Source organism: Rhinolophus sinicus, linkage group LG07, assembly GCF_036562045.2.
Source record: "Rhinolophus sinicus isolate RSC01 linkage group LG07, ASM3656204v1, whole genome shotgun sequence".
NCBI lineage: Eukaryota > Metazoa > Chordata > Mammalia > Chiroptera > Rhinolophidae > Rhinolophus > Rhinolophus sinicus.
This window is the reverse complement of record NC_133757.1, coordinates 68,146,352-68,160,876: the sequence shown is the minus strand read 5'-3', so window position 1 is coordinate 68,160,876 and position 14,525 is coordinate 68,146,352. Positions and strand designations below refer to the sequence as shown.

Genomic DNA, 14,525 nt, shown 5'->3' with positions numbered 1-14,525 from the left:
GGTGGCGGGGCGCCAGGATCCCTAGACGCCCTCAATGCAGTTCCGGTAGTAGGAAGTCCCTTTCTCCCCTCTCCCGAGGGACCTAGCCAGACTCGCCCTATTACCCTGCATTTGTCCATCAGGAAAACGGGGCTTCAACTATTCTTCATTTCACAAATATTCCCTAGTGCCCAGTGATACAGGTGATGGCAGAAGGGGCACAGGGGCCCCAACAGTCTAAGATCATAGTCCTGGGTCTTAATGGTCGCCATGATTTTCAGGAAAATCTCGGGATCGGTTGCCTGTTCCGCAAAATTGGGTATGTTTCACAAGATCATGTTGAAGATAAAACAATGGTGTGGCTCCACAGCTCTGAAGGCACTGGGAAGGGCGAGCAGTGTGGGGAGGGCTCCGTGGAGGAAGGAGGGGTTTTTGCTGTTGGGGCTTTTCAGATGAATAGGAGTTTGTCAGGGAGGGAACTCCAGGCCTAGTGAAGGCACAAGCAAACACCTGAGGTTCAATGATGGAGTGCTGGGTGGAGCCCCAGCTGTCAGTGTGGGGGTGGCAGTGGTGTTGAGGCCCCAACCTTTTTAACCAGCCAGGAGCCCCAGCCTCTTTCCCTACCCCATGTCCAGGCCCTCAAATCATTTGTTTGACCCAGACTCTCCTGTACCCTGGGCCTCAGCTTCTCATTCTCCTAAGGCAGCTGTGAGGACGAGATATTTGTGTCCGCCCCCGGGACCCCAGAAAGGATCCAAGTAATCACCTCCCCCAGGCTGCCTCTGATACCAACTCTCCCAGCATATTTTCCTAAAAAGAGGTTTTTATTGCCTTTGGTCCAGTCGGTATTTCACATTATCTCTTGGCCCCAGGGCTCCTGGGTAGGGCTGGTCCCCTGGAGGGCCTGGGGGGGGGGGAATCCCTGTGCAGTACTTGGCAGGGGAAAGGGGACAGTATGGAGGAGGGTATCCGACTTTGCCTCAACCACTCAGAACTCTGTTGTCGTCTGGGCCTCAGTTTCCCCACTGGGCCCCTGGGAGGGTCCTGGGGAAATCCAGTCCCTCATGATGCCTAAAATGTCTCAGGAATGTAGCCTGGCTATCTCCTATGGGACCTACTTCCTCCCCAGCACCACCCCCTGCACAATCCCCACCCCATCCCCCTGAAAAAAAAATTGTTTCATTAAAACTACCTGAAACTTGTGGGTACAGAAACCACAAACTGATCTGATCGGCAGAGAAAAGGGAAGAGGGGCAGAAGCAACCGGAAGCCATTTGGGGCCACTTCCCCTCCCTGCCCAGGTTTCTTCCCCCCACACAGCTCAGCCGAAAGCCTGATGGGAAATTTGCTGCCTGGATGTGCCCTGGCAGGGACCCCCACCTTACACACATCTGGATCTGGCCTTCACCCCTTCCCCACAGACCCTCAGCTGGAAGCACTTGGACATGTAGAAAAACAAGATGAAAACAAAGAAAAACCCGAAAACCCAGATGGGGCAATGATGTGGGGAGACACCTGCACAGGCGCCTCAGTAGCCAGCATCCTCCTGGTAGTAGGGGGGATACTCTGGGGCCGCCCCTGTGCTTGGGCAGTCACCAGCAGCCCCTGGATGCCCATCAGCCACTGGGCCTTGCGGGCAGTACTTGGGGTCGTATATCTGCCGGCCCAGGCCAAAGACTTGGCCACTCTGGTTGGCGCCCTGCGTGTAGCCCATCTGCAGTGACATAGAGGAGTTATCACACTTGTCGGTTCCCAGCTTGGTGTCATAGATGTGCCGCCGGGTCCCAGGAGCTGTCATGCCCACCTGCAGAGGCAGGAGAAAGCCTCAGGGTGAGAGGGAAGAAGTGAAAACAGAGGCCCTGAAAGGAGAACTTCCCCCAAATTCCCACACCATCACCCACTATCTTTACACGCACAAAACAAACTCCTATGCATGCTTCCAAGCCCTACTCAGACACCCTCTTTTCTGGCTCTATGCTGAGTTGATTTCATTACCAGGTGACCCTCTCCCTTGGAGCCAGGGGTGTTTGGGTCCAGTTCTCCCTGCCAGCCAGGAAGCACCCCGGCTGGAGCTGAGGCCTCAGGAGAACCTGTATACTGTGAAACCACCATCACACCCAGCAGGAAAAGTGAGAATTGCAGGATCTAAAAATTTCAGTGTTGGGTGGGCCTCGAGGTAATCCCTGGAGGGAAACTGAGGCACAGAGCTGGGTAGTAACTTCCCTGGGGACACAGCAAGCTGACACACAGAGACAGAAAAGGCACTAATACGGAGGCAAGAGGGAAGCTCAAAGCAGGGTTGTCAGGGGAGATCGTGAGTTTTCAGGAGGCCCTAGAAACCTCTAGAGGAGACGGGGTATGGGTCTGGGGGAACTGGGTGAGGCCCACCTGGCTGGCACACTTGTTGGTGCCCATTTGCAGGCTGATGGTCGAGTGGTCCATGGGTGGCAGGATATGGTTCTTGGGGTCGTACAGATGCCTTCTTGTACCATACGCAGTCATGCCTGACTGGCTGGCACACTTGTTGGTGCCCATCTGCAGGGAGGCGGACAAGAGTTCAGGCTACCCGGAAGTCGAGAAGCCACTGGGTGGACAGGGCCTGGGTCATAGCAGAAGCCCACCACCAGTGGGCCCCAGGGCTGGAGGGGCCTGGCACCCACCTGGAGGCCAATGACACACTGTCCCGCCTTCATGGTGGCATCATCGAAGTTCCGCTCTTGCTTCTCTGAGTATTTGACACCGATGTCCACACCACTGTACAGCCCCTTTGTCTTGGCCTGGAGTGGGGGGATGGTCGGGACCCTTGAGCCAGGCCCAGTGTGAGACCCAGAGCAGGACCGGGAATGGGTTGCAAACTGCCCCCCCCACCCCCCGCTTACCACCCAATGCCTCAAGTGTCTCGGACTCAGAGGTCCTGATGGCCCCAGCCTTCCCGTTGCTCAGGTCAAGAATTTCAGGGGCATCCTTGCGGACCCCCTTTCTCATTTTCCATCACTTTCTACCCAAACTCCCAGCTCCCCCATCCAGGTCACAGTCACCATCTCGGTCACCATCTCTTGCCTGGATCCCTACCCCAGCTCCTCTCTGCTCTCCTAGTCCCCACTCCCCACATGGCAGCCATGGAGGCTCCTGAAAATATTCAGGACACCATGCCTGACGTGAGAATTTCCTTCCCATTCTACATCAGGGCCATGCTGTTCCCACCTCCTGAAACACTGTTTCAGCCCACCCCGGTCTTAGTTTAAAGACCCCATGCATTGGTCTAATTCGTTCTCTTTCCTCCAGGTATGTCTCACAATCTACAACCTATTTATAACTTATAAAAAAATGAAGAGGGGACCCTCATGTAAACTCTGAATGATAATGAGGTATGGATGGAGGTTTGGCAACTGTAAACATTTCCCATTCCGGTGGGGATGTGGGTAGTGGGGGAGGCTATGCACAAGAGGTGGTGGGGGACTGGGGGCATATGGGAAATCTCTGCATCGCCCTCTCAATTTTGTTGTGACCCTAAAAGTGCTCCAAAATAAACATTTTTTTAATTAAAAAAAACTCGTTTATTGTCTACTTCCTCCATCAGACCGTGAGCCCATAAAAGGGTGACTGTCCTGTTCACCATTGCCTGGTGTTTCATAGGTGCTCAGAAATATTTGCAAAGGAAAGAATGAGAGCACCTATAAATCTGCATCAACCTCGCTGTGGGGCTTTGGGTAGGTCACTGCCCCTCTATGGGCCTCACCTTCCCTGCCAGGGCGAGGAGAGACACCTGCACCTGTGTCATGTTCCCACTCTCAAACAGGTCGTTGGCCTCGAACAGGTCCACGGGGTTCATGCCGTAGCTGACCATGGCCTTGATGAAGTTGGAGAGGTTTTCTAGCTGGGAGGAAGCAGGAGAGGGGCTGTGAGGGGACCTCCGGCTACCCGCTGATCAGAGGGGGTCACCCCACCCCATCCTTGTTCCACCCACCAGTTCCTCACCTGATGCCAGTTCTGCATGGAGCGGTTGACCTTGGCGACCGAGCCTGGCTGCAGCTTATTCATGAGCCTGGGGGATGGGGATAAACAGGGTAGGGGGAAACCAGGAAACTCCATTAACATAGGGGAACCTCACTGCCTCTCTCTGGACCTGTTTCCTCTCTTACAATGTCATATTCACGCACAAAGCAAAGATGTCAAAGAGTGACGATAGGTGTTGCAAATACAATCCAGAACCCCTGATTTTTGGGAGTGAATCTGGGAATTCCCATTCACATTTTTAATGTGCAAACCACGGAATGTTTGAACAGGATGAAGCAAAGAAAGGCTTCCAGAAACTCTAGGCTCCCTCATAAAAGGAAGGGCATAAGACAAGAATGCTCCCCATTAAAGGTCCTTGACAAAGCAATAACACAAGAAAAAGAGCCTAAGACTCATTGGTGGAAAGCAAGCAAGCTTCAAACAGCATGTGGAATGTTATCACAGCACATAGGACAATCGAGGTGACGAGCACATGCCGACACACACTCACGTGCACAGGATAATTCCATCCTTCAGACCCTTCTGGAAGTCGGGGCCAATAGACATGCCCGTGAGTCCCTCGATCCAGCTGCGGAGTTCCACCTCCTTCTGAGGGTCATATTTGGACAGGAGCTAGTGGAGCAGACGGTTGGGGTGAGAACACCCAGTGGATGTTCCCTAAGGCTCTTGATGGGGTGGGGCCAGTGGCTCCAAGGGAAGAAGAATCAGAGGGGCCTGGAGGACCCCACACCACAGAGCCGACCCTCCCTTTCCCATCAGCTAGGACACTCATGGCAGAGATAAACCATGTGACACACAGACACACTCATATCTCTCACTGACAAACACTGGCTCTAATCCACTTCCAATGGTGCCAAACCACACACAGCAGCCAGCAGGGCTCTGGCAGGACCTGCCCCACCCCCTCTAGTCTTGCTCTCCCTGCATCAGGGACAGACCCTTCTGTTTCCACTTCCAGTCTGTGGATATGCCTCTTCTGGACATTACCTATAAATGGAATCACACACTGTGTATCCATTTACCCATTTGATGGACATTGGGGATGTTTCCACTTCTTGGCCATTGTAAATTGTGCTGCTGTGGATGTTCACGTAAAAGTTTTGTTAGAACACCTATTTCAATTCTTTTGGGTACATACCTAAGAGTGGAATTGCTGGGTCGTGTGGTAATTCTGCTTAACTTACTGAGGAACCACCAAATCTTTCTGTGCCTTGAACTGGCCACGCCAGTTACTGGCTTAGGGCCTTTGCATGTGCTGTCACTTTTGACTCAGACGCTTACACAGCTGGGTCCCTGCCTTCCATTCAGTCACAGCCTGGAGGTCACCTCCTTGGAGAGGATCCCTGACCACCCTGGCTATGAGGGCCCTCGTCGTGTCCCTCTTTCCCTGACCCTGCCTCACTTTCCTTCTAGATTTTATCTCCACCTCGTCATATGACACAGCTCCTCGCTTACGGTCCAACCCTCCTCAAGCTTTGCCATCCAGCCCAGTGCTGTTTCTGGATAAAAGTGCTCATGGTCCCCCATCAGCACATATCCATTGCCCAGACCCCATTCCCCGTGACATCTCAGAGCACCAAAGGCCAAGAAAGTTCAACTGGCTAGAGCCCAGGGAAGCCTCCCAAAATCAACGAGACCCAGGACAGTGTGGGCAGACTCAGTTAGCCCCAGAGCAGCTCCTTGGAGGGATGGTAAGAGGCTGAGTCTGGCCCCCTTTCTGCTCCTGAGCCTTTGCTCACAGACCTCCACCTGGGAAGGGCCTTTCTCTTCCTCTCCTCACACCACCCCAGGGTACCCAGACCCCAGAGCTGCCCTTTGCAGGTCCAATTCCTACTCTCACATTTGCCCCCAAACCCCTCATGACCGTGGACAGTTCTCTCCTCATGCCTCAGTTTCCCCATCTATTTTTGGAACTATTAACATAAGTCTCCTGAACCCGGCCCCTGTCTCCTGGTGGCTGCATATAAAGCCCTGTGACATGGAGTCAGGGCTTAGCTGCCTGGAGTGCTGGGGAGACAAAGGCAGGAGGCTAGCCGGCTAACCTGATCTGCTGGGCTCAGCCCCTAAGGCCAGTCTGCTGGTTCCCACGGCCCAGGGAGCAGCCCTGCCCATTCGAGGCTTTGTCCAGCCTGAGAAATGGAGGCGGGGGTGGGGGGTGGGGCCCACGTCACGTCCCAATGACTGAGTTTGAGAGACGGGGGCGCCTGGAATGCCTGCCCAGCCGGGCCCTGTCCTTGACAGCTTGTGGGGGCTGGAGGAGCCATCGTCCTGGTAGAGGTACCCGAGGAGCCTGGCCGTCCCTGCGAACGCAGCCCCTTCCTCCCCCGCTGCCCAGCAGCCTGCAGTACATTCCTCCTTACCACAAACTGCCAGGAATGTAGCCGCCGCCTCCCTCAAAATCCGCTAAATTGGGACCAGCTGTTCCCAGTGGTCTAAACCCCCAGCCTGGCTGGGAATCGAGTGGTGATGGCTGCTCAGAGAGACACACTGGACCATCAACCTGCCTCATGCCATCCCAGGTAAACTGAGGCACGGTAGAGGTCTCCCCCATCTTAAGCTGGTAAAGGGGACAGGGCTGGGCTCAAAGCCACAAGAAGCTGGTTTCCAATCCGGGTGTGGCCCCTGAGTGACCCTGTCAAGCTGGTGGGTGCCCCACCCACTCTCCAGAACTGGAAACTGAGGCCTGGTTCCCAGGAGCCTTTGACCTTACTCCACCCAGCACAGGTATTAACCTGCCCCCATCACACTACATCCCCAGAAGCTGCCCCGCCCTCACCCACTTCCTGCTGCCCTGGGGGAAGACACGGGGTCCAGGAGGACCAGTGGCCATCAGGCAATGGATGCAGCAATCTGGGTTCCGGTCCTGATTCTGCCCCTCACAAGCTGTGTGGTCCTGGGCAGCTCAACAGATGTCTCTGAGCGCAGTGTGCAAACCGTGGCCCCTCAACTGCCTTAGTGCTGGATGGGGCAGCATGCCAGGGGCCTGCACAGGCAGCCCGGCAATGTTCACCCATGGATTTATTGCTGGAGGGGGGAATTGTGCATTTAAGGGGGGGGGGGGGTCTGGAGCCTGCTGAGTGGCCGTGCTTGGTTCCTTGGCTTCCAAAGGGGTAGGGTCGAGTTGTTGCAGAATTCTCCCTCCTGTCCTTGCGCCCTAGGATTCTGACTGCAGGTGCCTGTTGGGAGCCGGAAGGGTTGTGCCCTTGGTGTGCCCAGGCCGGCTTCCTTCCAGGGGTCACATTCCCAGACACCTGGTGGGATGACGTGGGGGGGTGCACAGGGATGGCAAACACCCCTCCAGCTGGAAGGACTCTTGCTTGTTAGGCCTGGGACATCCCCCTGGGTCTGGGACCACCCCTTGCTCCCTCTTCCCTAGATGGGCCCTACTGTGTGACCCTCCAGAAGTGTCTGCCCCTCTCTGAGCAAGAACCACAAACGCTTTCTTATCTATTCCTGGCCCCCTCCCATGTTTCCAGGTCACAAAACCTACACATTTTACGGTCACATTCAGGGGACCCCATGTGTCCTGTGGACCCCTTTGCTGTGCCTTTAACTTTGTCAGATGGAGACAAAGAGAATGTACAAGGGAACAGCCCAGCCGGCCCTCTCGCTCCAACTTCCCCTTGGTGCTACCCCTCCCAGGTGTAAGAGGTTATTAAATTCCTGTGGGGGAGGCCTACACCCTTCTGAAAAAAAACACACGGCCCTGCGCCTTTCCCCACCAGCAGCTTAAGTGGCCCCAAAAGCAGAAGTGTGGCCAGGAGATAAAGATGAGACTGTTGGGCTCCCCTCTCAGACCCTAAGGTTATTCTCAGGCCTTGAAGCGCTGGAGGAACCCGGGGCTGTGGGGTTTAGGTGGGGGAGGGCTGGAGAAGGGGTCAGAAACAACCACTCCTAGATGCTGGGGGCAGTGCCAGATCGCGGACCTCACTGCTCCCTAGAGTTGAGGGAGCCTCGGGAGACGCCCCCAGAACCCCAGATGTTGGGGAGGAGGAGGGTCACTATCGTCTCAGGTCTCAGAGCCACTGCGCCCCAGATGTCGGGGAGCCTGGCGGGGCGCCCACCCCTACAGAAGTCCGAGGGTGCGAGGCCTCCGCAGGCGGGGTCGGAGCGCCCCTCACTCACCCGGTTCTTAACCTCGGCCGAAAGCCCGTACGAGGGCCCCTTGTTGAACTGCGTGGAGCTCATGCCAGCGGCGGCGGGGAGACGCGACGGACCGACAGCACGAGGGGTGCGCCGACGGGGGTGGCGCGGGCTCGCGGCCCGCCCCCGCCGCTGATTGGCCCCTGGCGCACATGTCCTTATAAGGCCAGGACGCGCCGGATTCCTGCGGCCACGGACTTCCTGAGCCCCCTCAGCTGCCCAGACCCCCGCCCGGGTGAGGCACTCCATCCTCTGGGGCCCGGAGGGAAACTGACGCAGAGAGGGGCGGGGGAATCTGGACTGACAAGGCATGGCACAGCTGCCCTCGCCAGTAGGCGGCTGTCTCACCCTTTCTGGGTCTCAGTTTACCCTTCTGCCCTATGATGGAAGAGGGGGAATTGTTCAGTGGGACCCCAAGTCCTTTGAGGCACAAATGAGGACCCCTCTCTGCCACTTAGAGGTGCCTCCCACTCTAGCCCCCCATCCTGGGAACTTCCATAGCTGGTTGGTGGACAAGGGAACTAGGGGGCACCACAGGGGGTCATTGGAGCTGGGGGCTTTGATGGATGAGTAGAATTTTATCAGTCCAAAAAGGATTAGTAATAGTATTCTTGCCAGAACAAAAGGTGCAAAGACCTAGAGGGACTGACAGTGGTTGAAAGCATGTAGAGATCAATCAGACAGATTGGGGAAGTGGGGCTGAAAAGAGGCCTCGAATTCTGGGCTGAGGGATGATGGGGGGGGGGACAGCAGAGAGTTGAGGTCAAGAGATACCCCGGGGGTAGGGCTGAGGTGGTATCTCCTGACCTCAACTCTGCTGTTCCACCACCCCCATCACCATTTCACAGGTGAAGAGACTGAGACCCAGAAGGGAAGAGACTTGCCCAACACCATCCAGCTAGGACTTGAACCCTGAAGAAAGGAGCCATCAGATAGATGGAATGGGACTATGACAAACAGAAAAAGAGTAAACAGATATCCAAGGAGTAGAGTGCCAGAGGCAAGTGCTCTCCAGGGAAGGGGCAAGGGTGAGTCATTTCTGAGCCCTCACAGAGCCCATTTTGTCAAATGTGTCAAACTCCTACTCATACTTCAAAACCCCATCTCCCATGTCCCCCCTTATATGCTGCTTTCCTTGACCCCTCTAGTGGAGCCCCCACTCCCCTTCCGGGTTCCTATACCTTGGGCCCCTCTTTCTGTCCTGTACCTGCTCCCATGAGGCAGGGGACTCTGTGCCTGGCTCTGTCTTCCCATGAATGGGCGGGGCCAGACCTAAGATCTCCTGAGAGCCAGCATCACCTGATGAAGGACTGGCTCCGAGGTCCTGTCACAGTGCTTTTGATGAATGAATAGGTGTGTGAATGAATAAATGAATGAATGAGTTACTGCACAAGTGAATTCATTTATCCTGTTATTAATTGGTTGATTTATCTGTACAAGCAGACATCACCTATTGAACACCAACTGTGTGCCTGGCCTGGTACCACCTGCCCACTGGCAACCCGGGCAAGCCCCTCAACACCACCCAGCCTCAGTCTCCCATCTGTGAAATGGGCCTGCCTCCCAATCACTGATATTCACTGAGTGCCCACAAAGATGCCTGGGACATTGTAAGCACCCCATATGTGCTGGGCAACTTGAATCCTGGCACTTAGACCAGTGCTGATCAATGGGACAGATGGCACAAGTGCCCTACTCAATATTGACTGCCTCTGGCCTCTGGCTACACGACTACTGAGCACTTCAAGTGTGGTTGATTTTAATTAATCCTGACTTAAAATGAAAAACCAATACTGGGTCCAGTTTTTGGAAAATGTCAAAGTATATTTCAAACAACTCAGGAAGGGACATGTGCTTTTTCCTTTTCAGTGTTTACAAAATCTAGATACAGGTGAGTGTTTCAAGGACACGTGAGAGTCTGCATTGAGATGGGCTGTGAGTGGGAAATAGGCCTGCTTTCAAAGATGTCGTACAGAAAAAGGTGTCAAATACCTCGTTTATCTTTTTTCATGTCAGTTACATGTTGAAATGATCATATTTTTGAGATATCAAGGTATGTGAAATCTATTACCAAAACTGTTCTCTTTTAGTTCTTATAATGTGGCTACTAGAAAGTTGAAAATTATGTGTGTGATTTGTCTTATATTTCTACCTGCAAGGGCTGTTCTAGATCTGTGGGCCAAATCCAGATGCTGCTTTTATCCTTTTTATTCTTTTTGTTTTTTGGTGTGGCCCGTGAGCTAAAAATGATTTTTACATTCTGAAGTGGTTGAAAAGAATAAAAAGAACACTATTCCACAAAGCATGAAAATCATAAAATATTCAAATTTCAGTGTTCAAAGTTTTTTGGACTGTTAACGTGATGGTGTTAACCATTATGCGGGGCTCTCTGGCTTTTTACAGAAAACCGTTTGCCGGCCCCTGGTGTAGGCTCTCAGCCTCCCAGAACCCCAGAAACCCAGACTTGGACGTCCCAGAATGGAAATCCCGGAGTTCTGGAAGCTAGACTATTATCCAGGCTGACCTCAGAGGCACTGCGGAGTCGCGTCCAGACCACTGTAATAATAAATCTAGATAAGATGTGTTATAACCTTTTTGCTGGTGGAGGGTCTTGACTTCCATTTGTAAAAAACACAACACCTGTGAAGCACAAGAAAGCAAATGCAATAAAATGAGGTGTGCCTATTATTCGAGAACATGGACCTGAGGACCTCAGAATGATAGAATTTATGATTCTATGTAATTCTCCAACCTCAGCGCCCCCACCTTGGAGTCTGGGTTCAAATCCCAACCCCTCACCTGGCTGTGTGACCTCGTGAAATTATGTCAACTTCTCTGCGCCTCATCGCCAAAACTCCTGCCTGTGAAATGGATTTATGAAATCTGACAATTAAGTTCGCGAACTTGTTGCAATGATGTTGCTAACCTTTTTTTGGTATCAGAGGGATTATTCATTATGAATTTGTGCCAACTGGACAAACAGTTAACCAAGTTTACTATTTGGAAGTGCTGAAAAGGCTGTGTGAAAAAGTTAGACGACCTGAATTTTTTGCCAACAATTCATGGCTCTTGCATCACGACAATGCACCAGCTCACATGGCACTGTCTGTGAGGGAGTTTTTAGCCAGTAAACAAATAACTGTATTGGAAAACCCTCCCTACTCACCTGATCTGGCCCCCAATGACTTCTTTACCCAAAGATAAAGGAAATATTGAAAGGAGGACATTTTGATGACATTCAGGACATCAAGGGTAATACGACGACAGCACTGATGGCCATTCCAGAAAGAGTTCCCAAATTGCTTTGAAGGGTGGACTAGGCGCTGGCATCGGTGCATAGCTTCCCAAGGGGAGTACTTCGAAGGTGACCGTAGTGATATTCAGCAGTGAGGTATGTAGCACTTTTTCTAGGATGAGTTTACAAACTTAATTGTCCGACCTTGTATGTGTGAAACCTGAGATAAGGGTTATTCAGGCAACACACGTCAAAAATCTTAGGAATTTTGGCCTCAGCTAGGGGAACCTGGCAGGGATTCCCGGGCCTCTGCAGCAGCTGGTGCCCTTGACACTATGGCACGCACAAGTCTGCCCACGACCCCTGGAGAGACTGCAGGGCTGGAGGACCTGGGGCTGCAGAGGCCTCGGGTGCTGCGCTGGGTGGGTAGGCCCAGAGGTCTTGGTGGCTGGGCACAGGGGCTGCAGGTGTGGTCAGGGCCCTGGGGCCCCTTCCCAGTAGCCACCTTGGTGGCAGGGAACCAGTCCCTGCAGTGTCAGGGCTGAAAGGCTGGGCCCTTCAGCAGGGGCTTTGAGCCGTAGCTTCAGCCACTCTCCTTGCTCTCTGCAAACAGCCAATGTTTGCTCCTGGACACCTGAGGGTGGAACAAGCATGATGAGGGGACAAAAACAGCAGTGGTAACAATGGTCTCAACCCAGGAGCCTGTTAACTGGCATAGGGAACCTCCCTTGCTCACCATCTGCCATGGCTCCCCATTGCCCCTCAACAAAAGTGTGCTCCAGCCCCCACCCACTCCCCTCTGAGCTCATCTCCCCCATACTCTGCTCCAGGTGTGGGCCTTCTCCTCACTCTGCCCTCTGTCTGATGCTCTCTCTACCTGGTTCCTTCACTGTACTCCTTCCAGCCCCTGCTGGAGGGTTGCCTACTCAATGAGCCCCCTCCCAAACCCCATGTTACTCTCAACCTGCCCCAGCCTGGCTCCTGCCCCACTACTGCCCCCTCGGCACCCCGCCTCCCATATCCCCCCCACATCCTTCGAAATCCAGCTCAGCTTCTTACTTCCCCATTGTTCCCAGAAGGGCTGTGTGGCATTCGGTCCCCCTGTCTCTTGTGGTTTAGATTTAGAACTGCCTCCCACCATTTACCCTTCTCCAGAGGAGACCAGGCAGTGGTCCCACCGCTGGCGTCGCAGTTTGGCAAAGTGGTGCTTGGGCCCTGTGTTCCTGCAACGCGGAAGTCAGCAGTACATGCGCGGACGGATACAGTAGCCGTTGGCCACATGGGCTATGTCAGCACACGTTACCTTCATAAAATAAATTGTTTAAAATCCTGCTTCTTGGCTGAACTGGCCACATGTCCTTGCTGGGGAGCCTGGGTGAGTGATGCGTTAATCGCTGGACATATCAGAGACTCAGGCGCCCCCCACAGTGGGGCTGGGTGTGCTCCCCAAGTCAAGGGGACGACCTCCGCCTTGCCTTTACATTTGGAAAGCCAATTTTTTAGTTCCATTGCAACTGACAGATAATCTGGGGATGATCTATAATAACTTTAAGAGTGTACATTTATTGAGCCGCCTACTATATATCAGGCCTGAATGAAACATGAAGAGAATGACTTAGGCCTTCGTGGTAGCAGGAACTGGTCTATCCACTCACCACTCACGGTGCTGGGCTCCCAGGATTATGAGACCCGCTAGGTAGGTCGGGAAGGTTCTCTCAGCCCCCACATCAGAGCTGAAGTCACCTCCCTCCCTAACCACCCGATCCAATTCAGAACAGTCCCCTCCCCCACCCGTCCTCAGAGGTGCAGTCTGTGCCCCTCAAGGTGCGACGCTCACCGTCAGGAACTAGACCCGACACCCCCTTGTCTGTTTGCCTGTTTCCATGCTGGTCCCCAAGTTCTGTGAGGGCAGGAACCCAGCCTGTGTGGCCACCACTGTGTCCCTAACACCCCCCACATGGGCCCTGGGCGCTGTAAGCTTGTTTCCCTGAACCCATCTGCAGCAGGCCTGGGTGTCCATTGTCCTTCCCCAGGGTGTCCGCTCAGGGTCCTCGCCCCATGCCTCCTGTCTCCTCCTCCTCCTGCCCTTCCATGCTTCCACGTGGCCAACCCCATCCTTGAGTTGAAGAGTATAGTGGAAGCACCTGGCGTGTAGTAGGTGCGGCAGGCACACGTCCCAGCCTGGGGCAGCCAAGAGGAGATCATGACTCTGGATCTGAGAACTACCTCAGGTCCCGAGCACTTTTCTGGGCCACTTGTTTGCTTCGCAAAGTCCTGTCCAGTGTCGCCCTCCATGGACCAAGATCTGGCGGGTGGCATGTGGCAGATGCGTCCTATGCAGCATGGACAGGAGTCTGGGAGCAGGAGACGAGAAGTGATCTGTCTGATCAACCTGGCTCACAGAAGGAAAAAGCCATGTCAAACCTTAGAAATGAAATAGTTATTTTACCAGCAAAACTGGGTTTACTTGGGGATGGCACTCGAGTTACAATTCGAGACAAACTGGGAGAATAAACGGGAGAGTGTTACTTGACAGAGGAAAAGTAGGAATGGTGGTTAGGAACAAAGATTTCATTAGAAGAAATCGGTTGTGGTTGTGGTGGTGGCTTCCTATGGCTAGGTGAGGAGAGACTGGGAAAGCGGCAAAACGCGGCCCGGCAAAGCACACTCTGCTCTCACGCAAGCGCATGCTCTACTAACTGCTCGTCACCAGCCGGTGATGTTGCTGGCTCGGGGCGTGGCATCTCGCTCGAGGTCTGTCCAATCGCCGACCTCCGCAAATGAAAGGAGAGGCAGGGCACGTCGACGCTCTATTGCGCCAAGGGGTCTTTCCGCTTAGGGCAACAGGCCCGGTAGGACACCAGGGGCTGCCTGGCGTCACAGGGTGCTGCGTGGGGCCCCGCAGCGGCTTACAAAACGAGCACTGTTCCCCGACAAAACGAGCGGCGTTCCCCCGGCAAAGATATTTAAAGGCCATAAATAATATTATTTCATAGTTAGAGTGACTTTTCCATTAGGCGTGGCTTTCTAGAGTGCCACGACAAAAACCATCTCCTACCGTCGCTCTTATTTAAGTGTCTTTGACCACGTAACACCCTCAGATGTTAACTGCCCGAAGCGCGCCCTCGCAGCCGCGGAGGATTGTGGGGGG

General features: G+C 53.8%; 1 protein-coding gene and 2 long non-coding RNA genes across 5 annotated transcripts; 1 reads left to right on the top strand and 2 right to left on the bottom strand.

Annotated features, from left to right (window-relative positions):
- Window positions 1–782: 782 nt before the first annotated feature.
- On the bottom strand, window positions 783–8,279 carry CNN2 (calponin 2). Its single transcript, XM_019744167.2, has 7 exons — window positions 8,122–8,279; window positions 4,487–4,608; window positions 3,958–4,024; window positions 3,719–3,856; window positions 2,640–2,756; window positions 2,368–2,514; window positions 783–1,783 (listed from the first exon to the last, which is right to left on the bottom strand). The coding sequence occupies exons 1-7, from the start codon at window positions 8,182–8,184 to the stop codon at window positions 1,508–1,510; spliced, it is 930 nt and encodes a 309-aa protein (XP_019599726.1). The 5' UTR covers window positions 8,185–8,279; the 3' UTR covers window positions 783–1,507.
- LOC109453958 (uncharacterized) lies at window positions 8,240–12,706 on the top strand. 3 transcript variants are annotated; one of them, XR_012497968.1, is made up of 4 exons: window positions 8,240–8,374; window positions 8,988–9,167; window positions 10,543–11,530; window positions 12,494–12,706. It is a non-coding gene; the product is annotated as an uncharacterized LOC109453958 (long non-coding RNA). The 3 variants fall into 3 exon arrangements; XR_012497969.1 differs by having other exon boundaries at window positions 8,988–9,139; window positions 10,543–12,706; XR_002138408.2 differs by having other exon boundaries at window positions 10,543–12,706.
- On the bottom strand, window positions 11,909–14,512 carry LOC141572655 (uncharacterized). The gene is made up of 3 exons (XR_012497970.1): window positions 14,075–14,512; window positions 12,520–13,766; window positions 11,909–12,008 (listed from the first exon to the last, which is right to left on the bottom strand). It is a non-coding gene; the product is annotated as an uncharacterized LOC141572655 (long non-coding RNA).
- Window positions 14,513–14,525: the final 13 nt, after the last annotated feature.

Bases quoted from the DNA above. Each gene is read 5' to 3' on its own strand.
- CNN2 (XM_019744167.2), bottom strand. From the start codon at position 8,184: ATGAGCTCCACGCAGTTCAACAAGGGGCCCTCGTACGGGCTTTCGGCC. The intron at 2,515-2,639 runs GTGGGTGCCAGG...GCCTCCCTGCAG, and splicing joins AGTGTGTCATTGGCCTCCAG to ATGGGCACCAACAAGTGTGC. The intron at 1,784-2,367 runs GTGGGCCTCACC...CTGCCTCTGCAG, and splicing joins CCAACAAGTGTGCCAGCCAG to GTGGGCATGACAGCTCCTGG.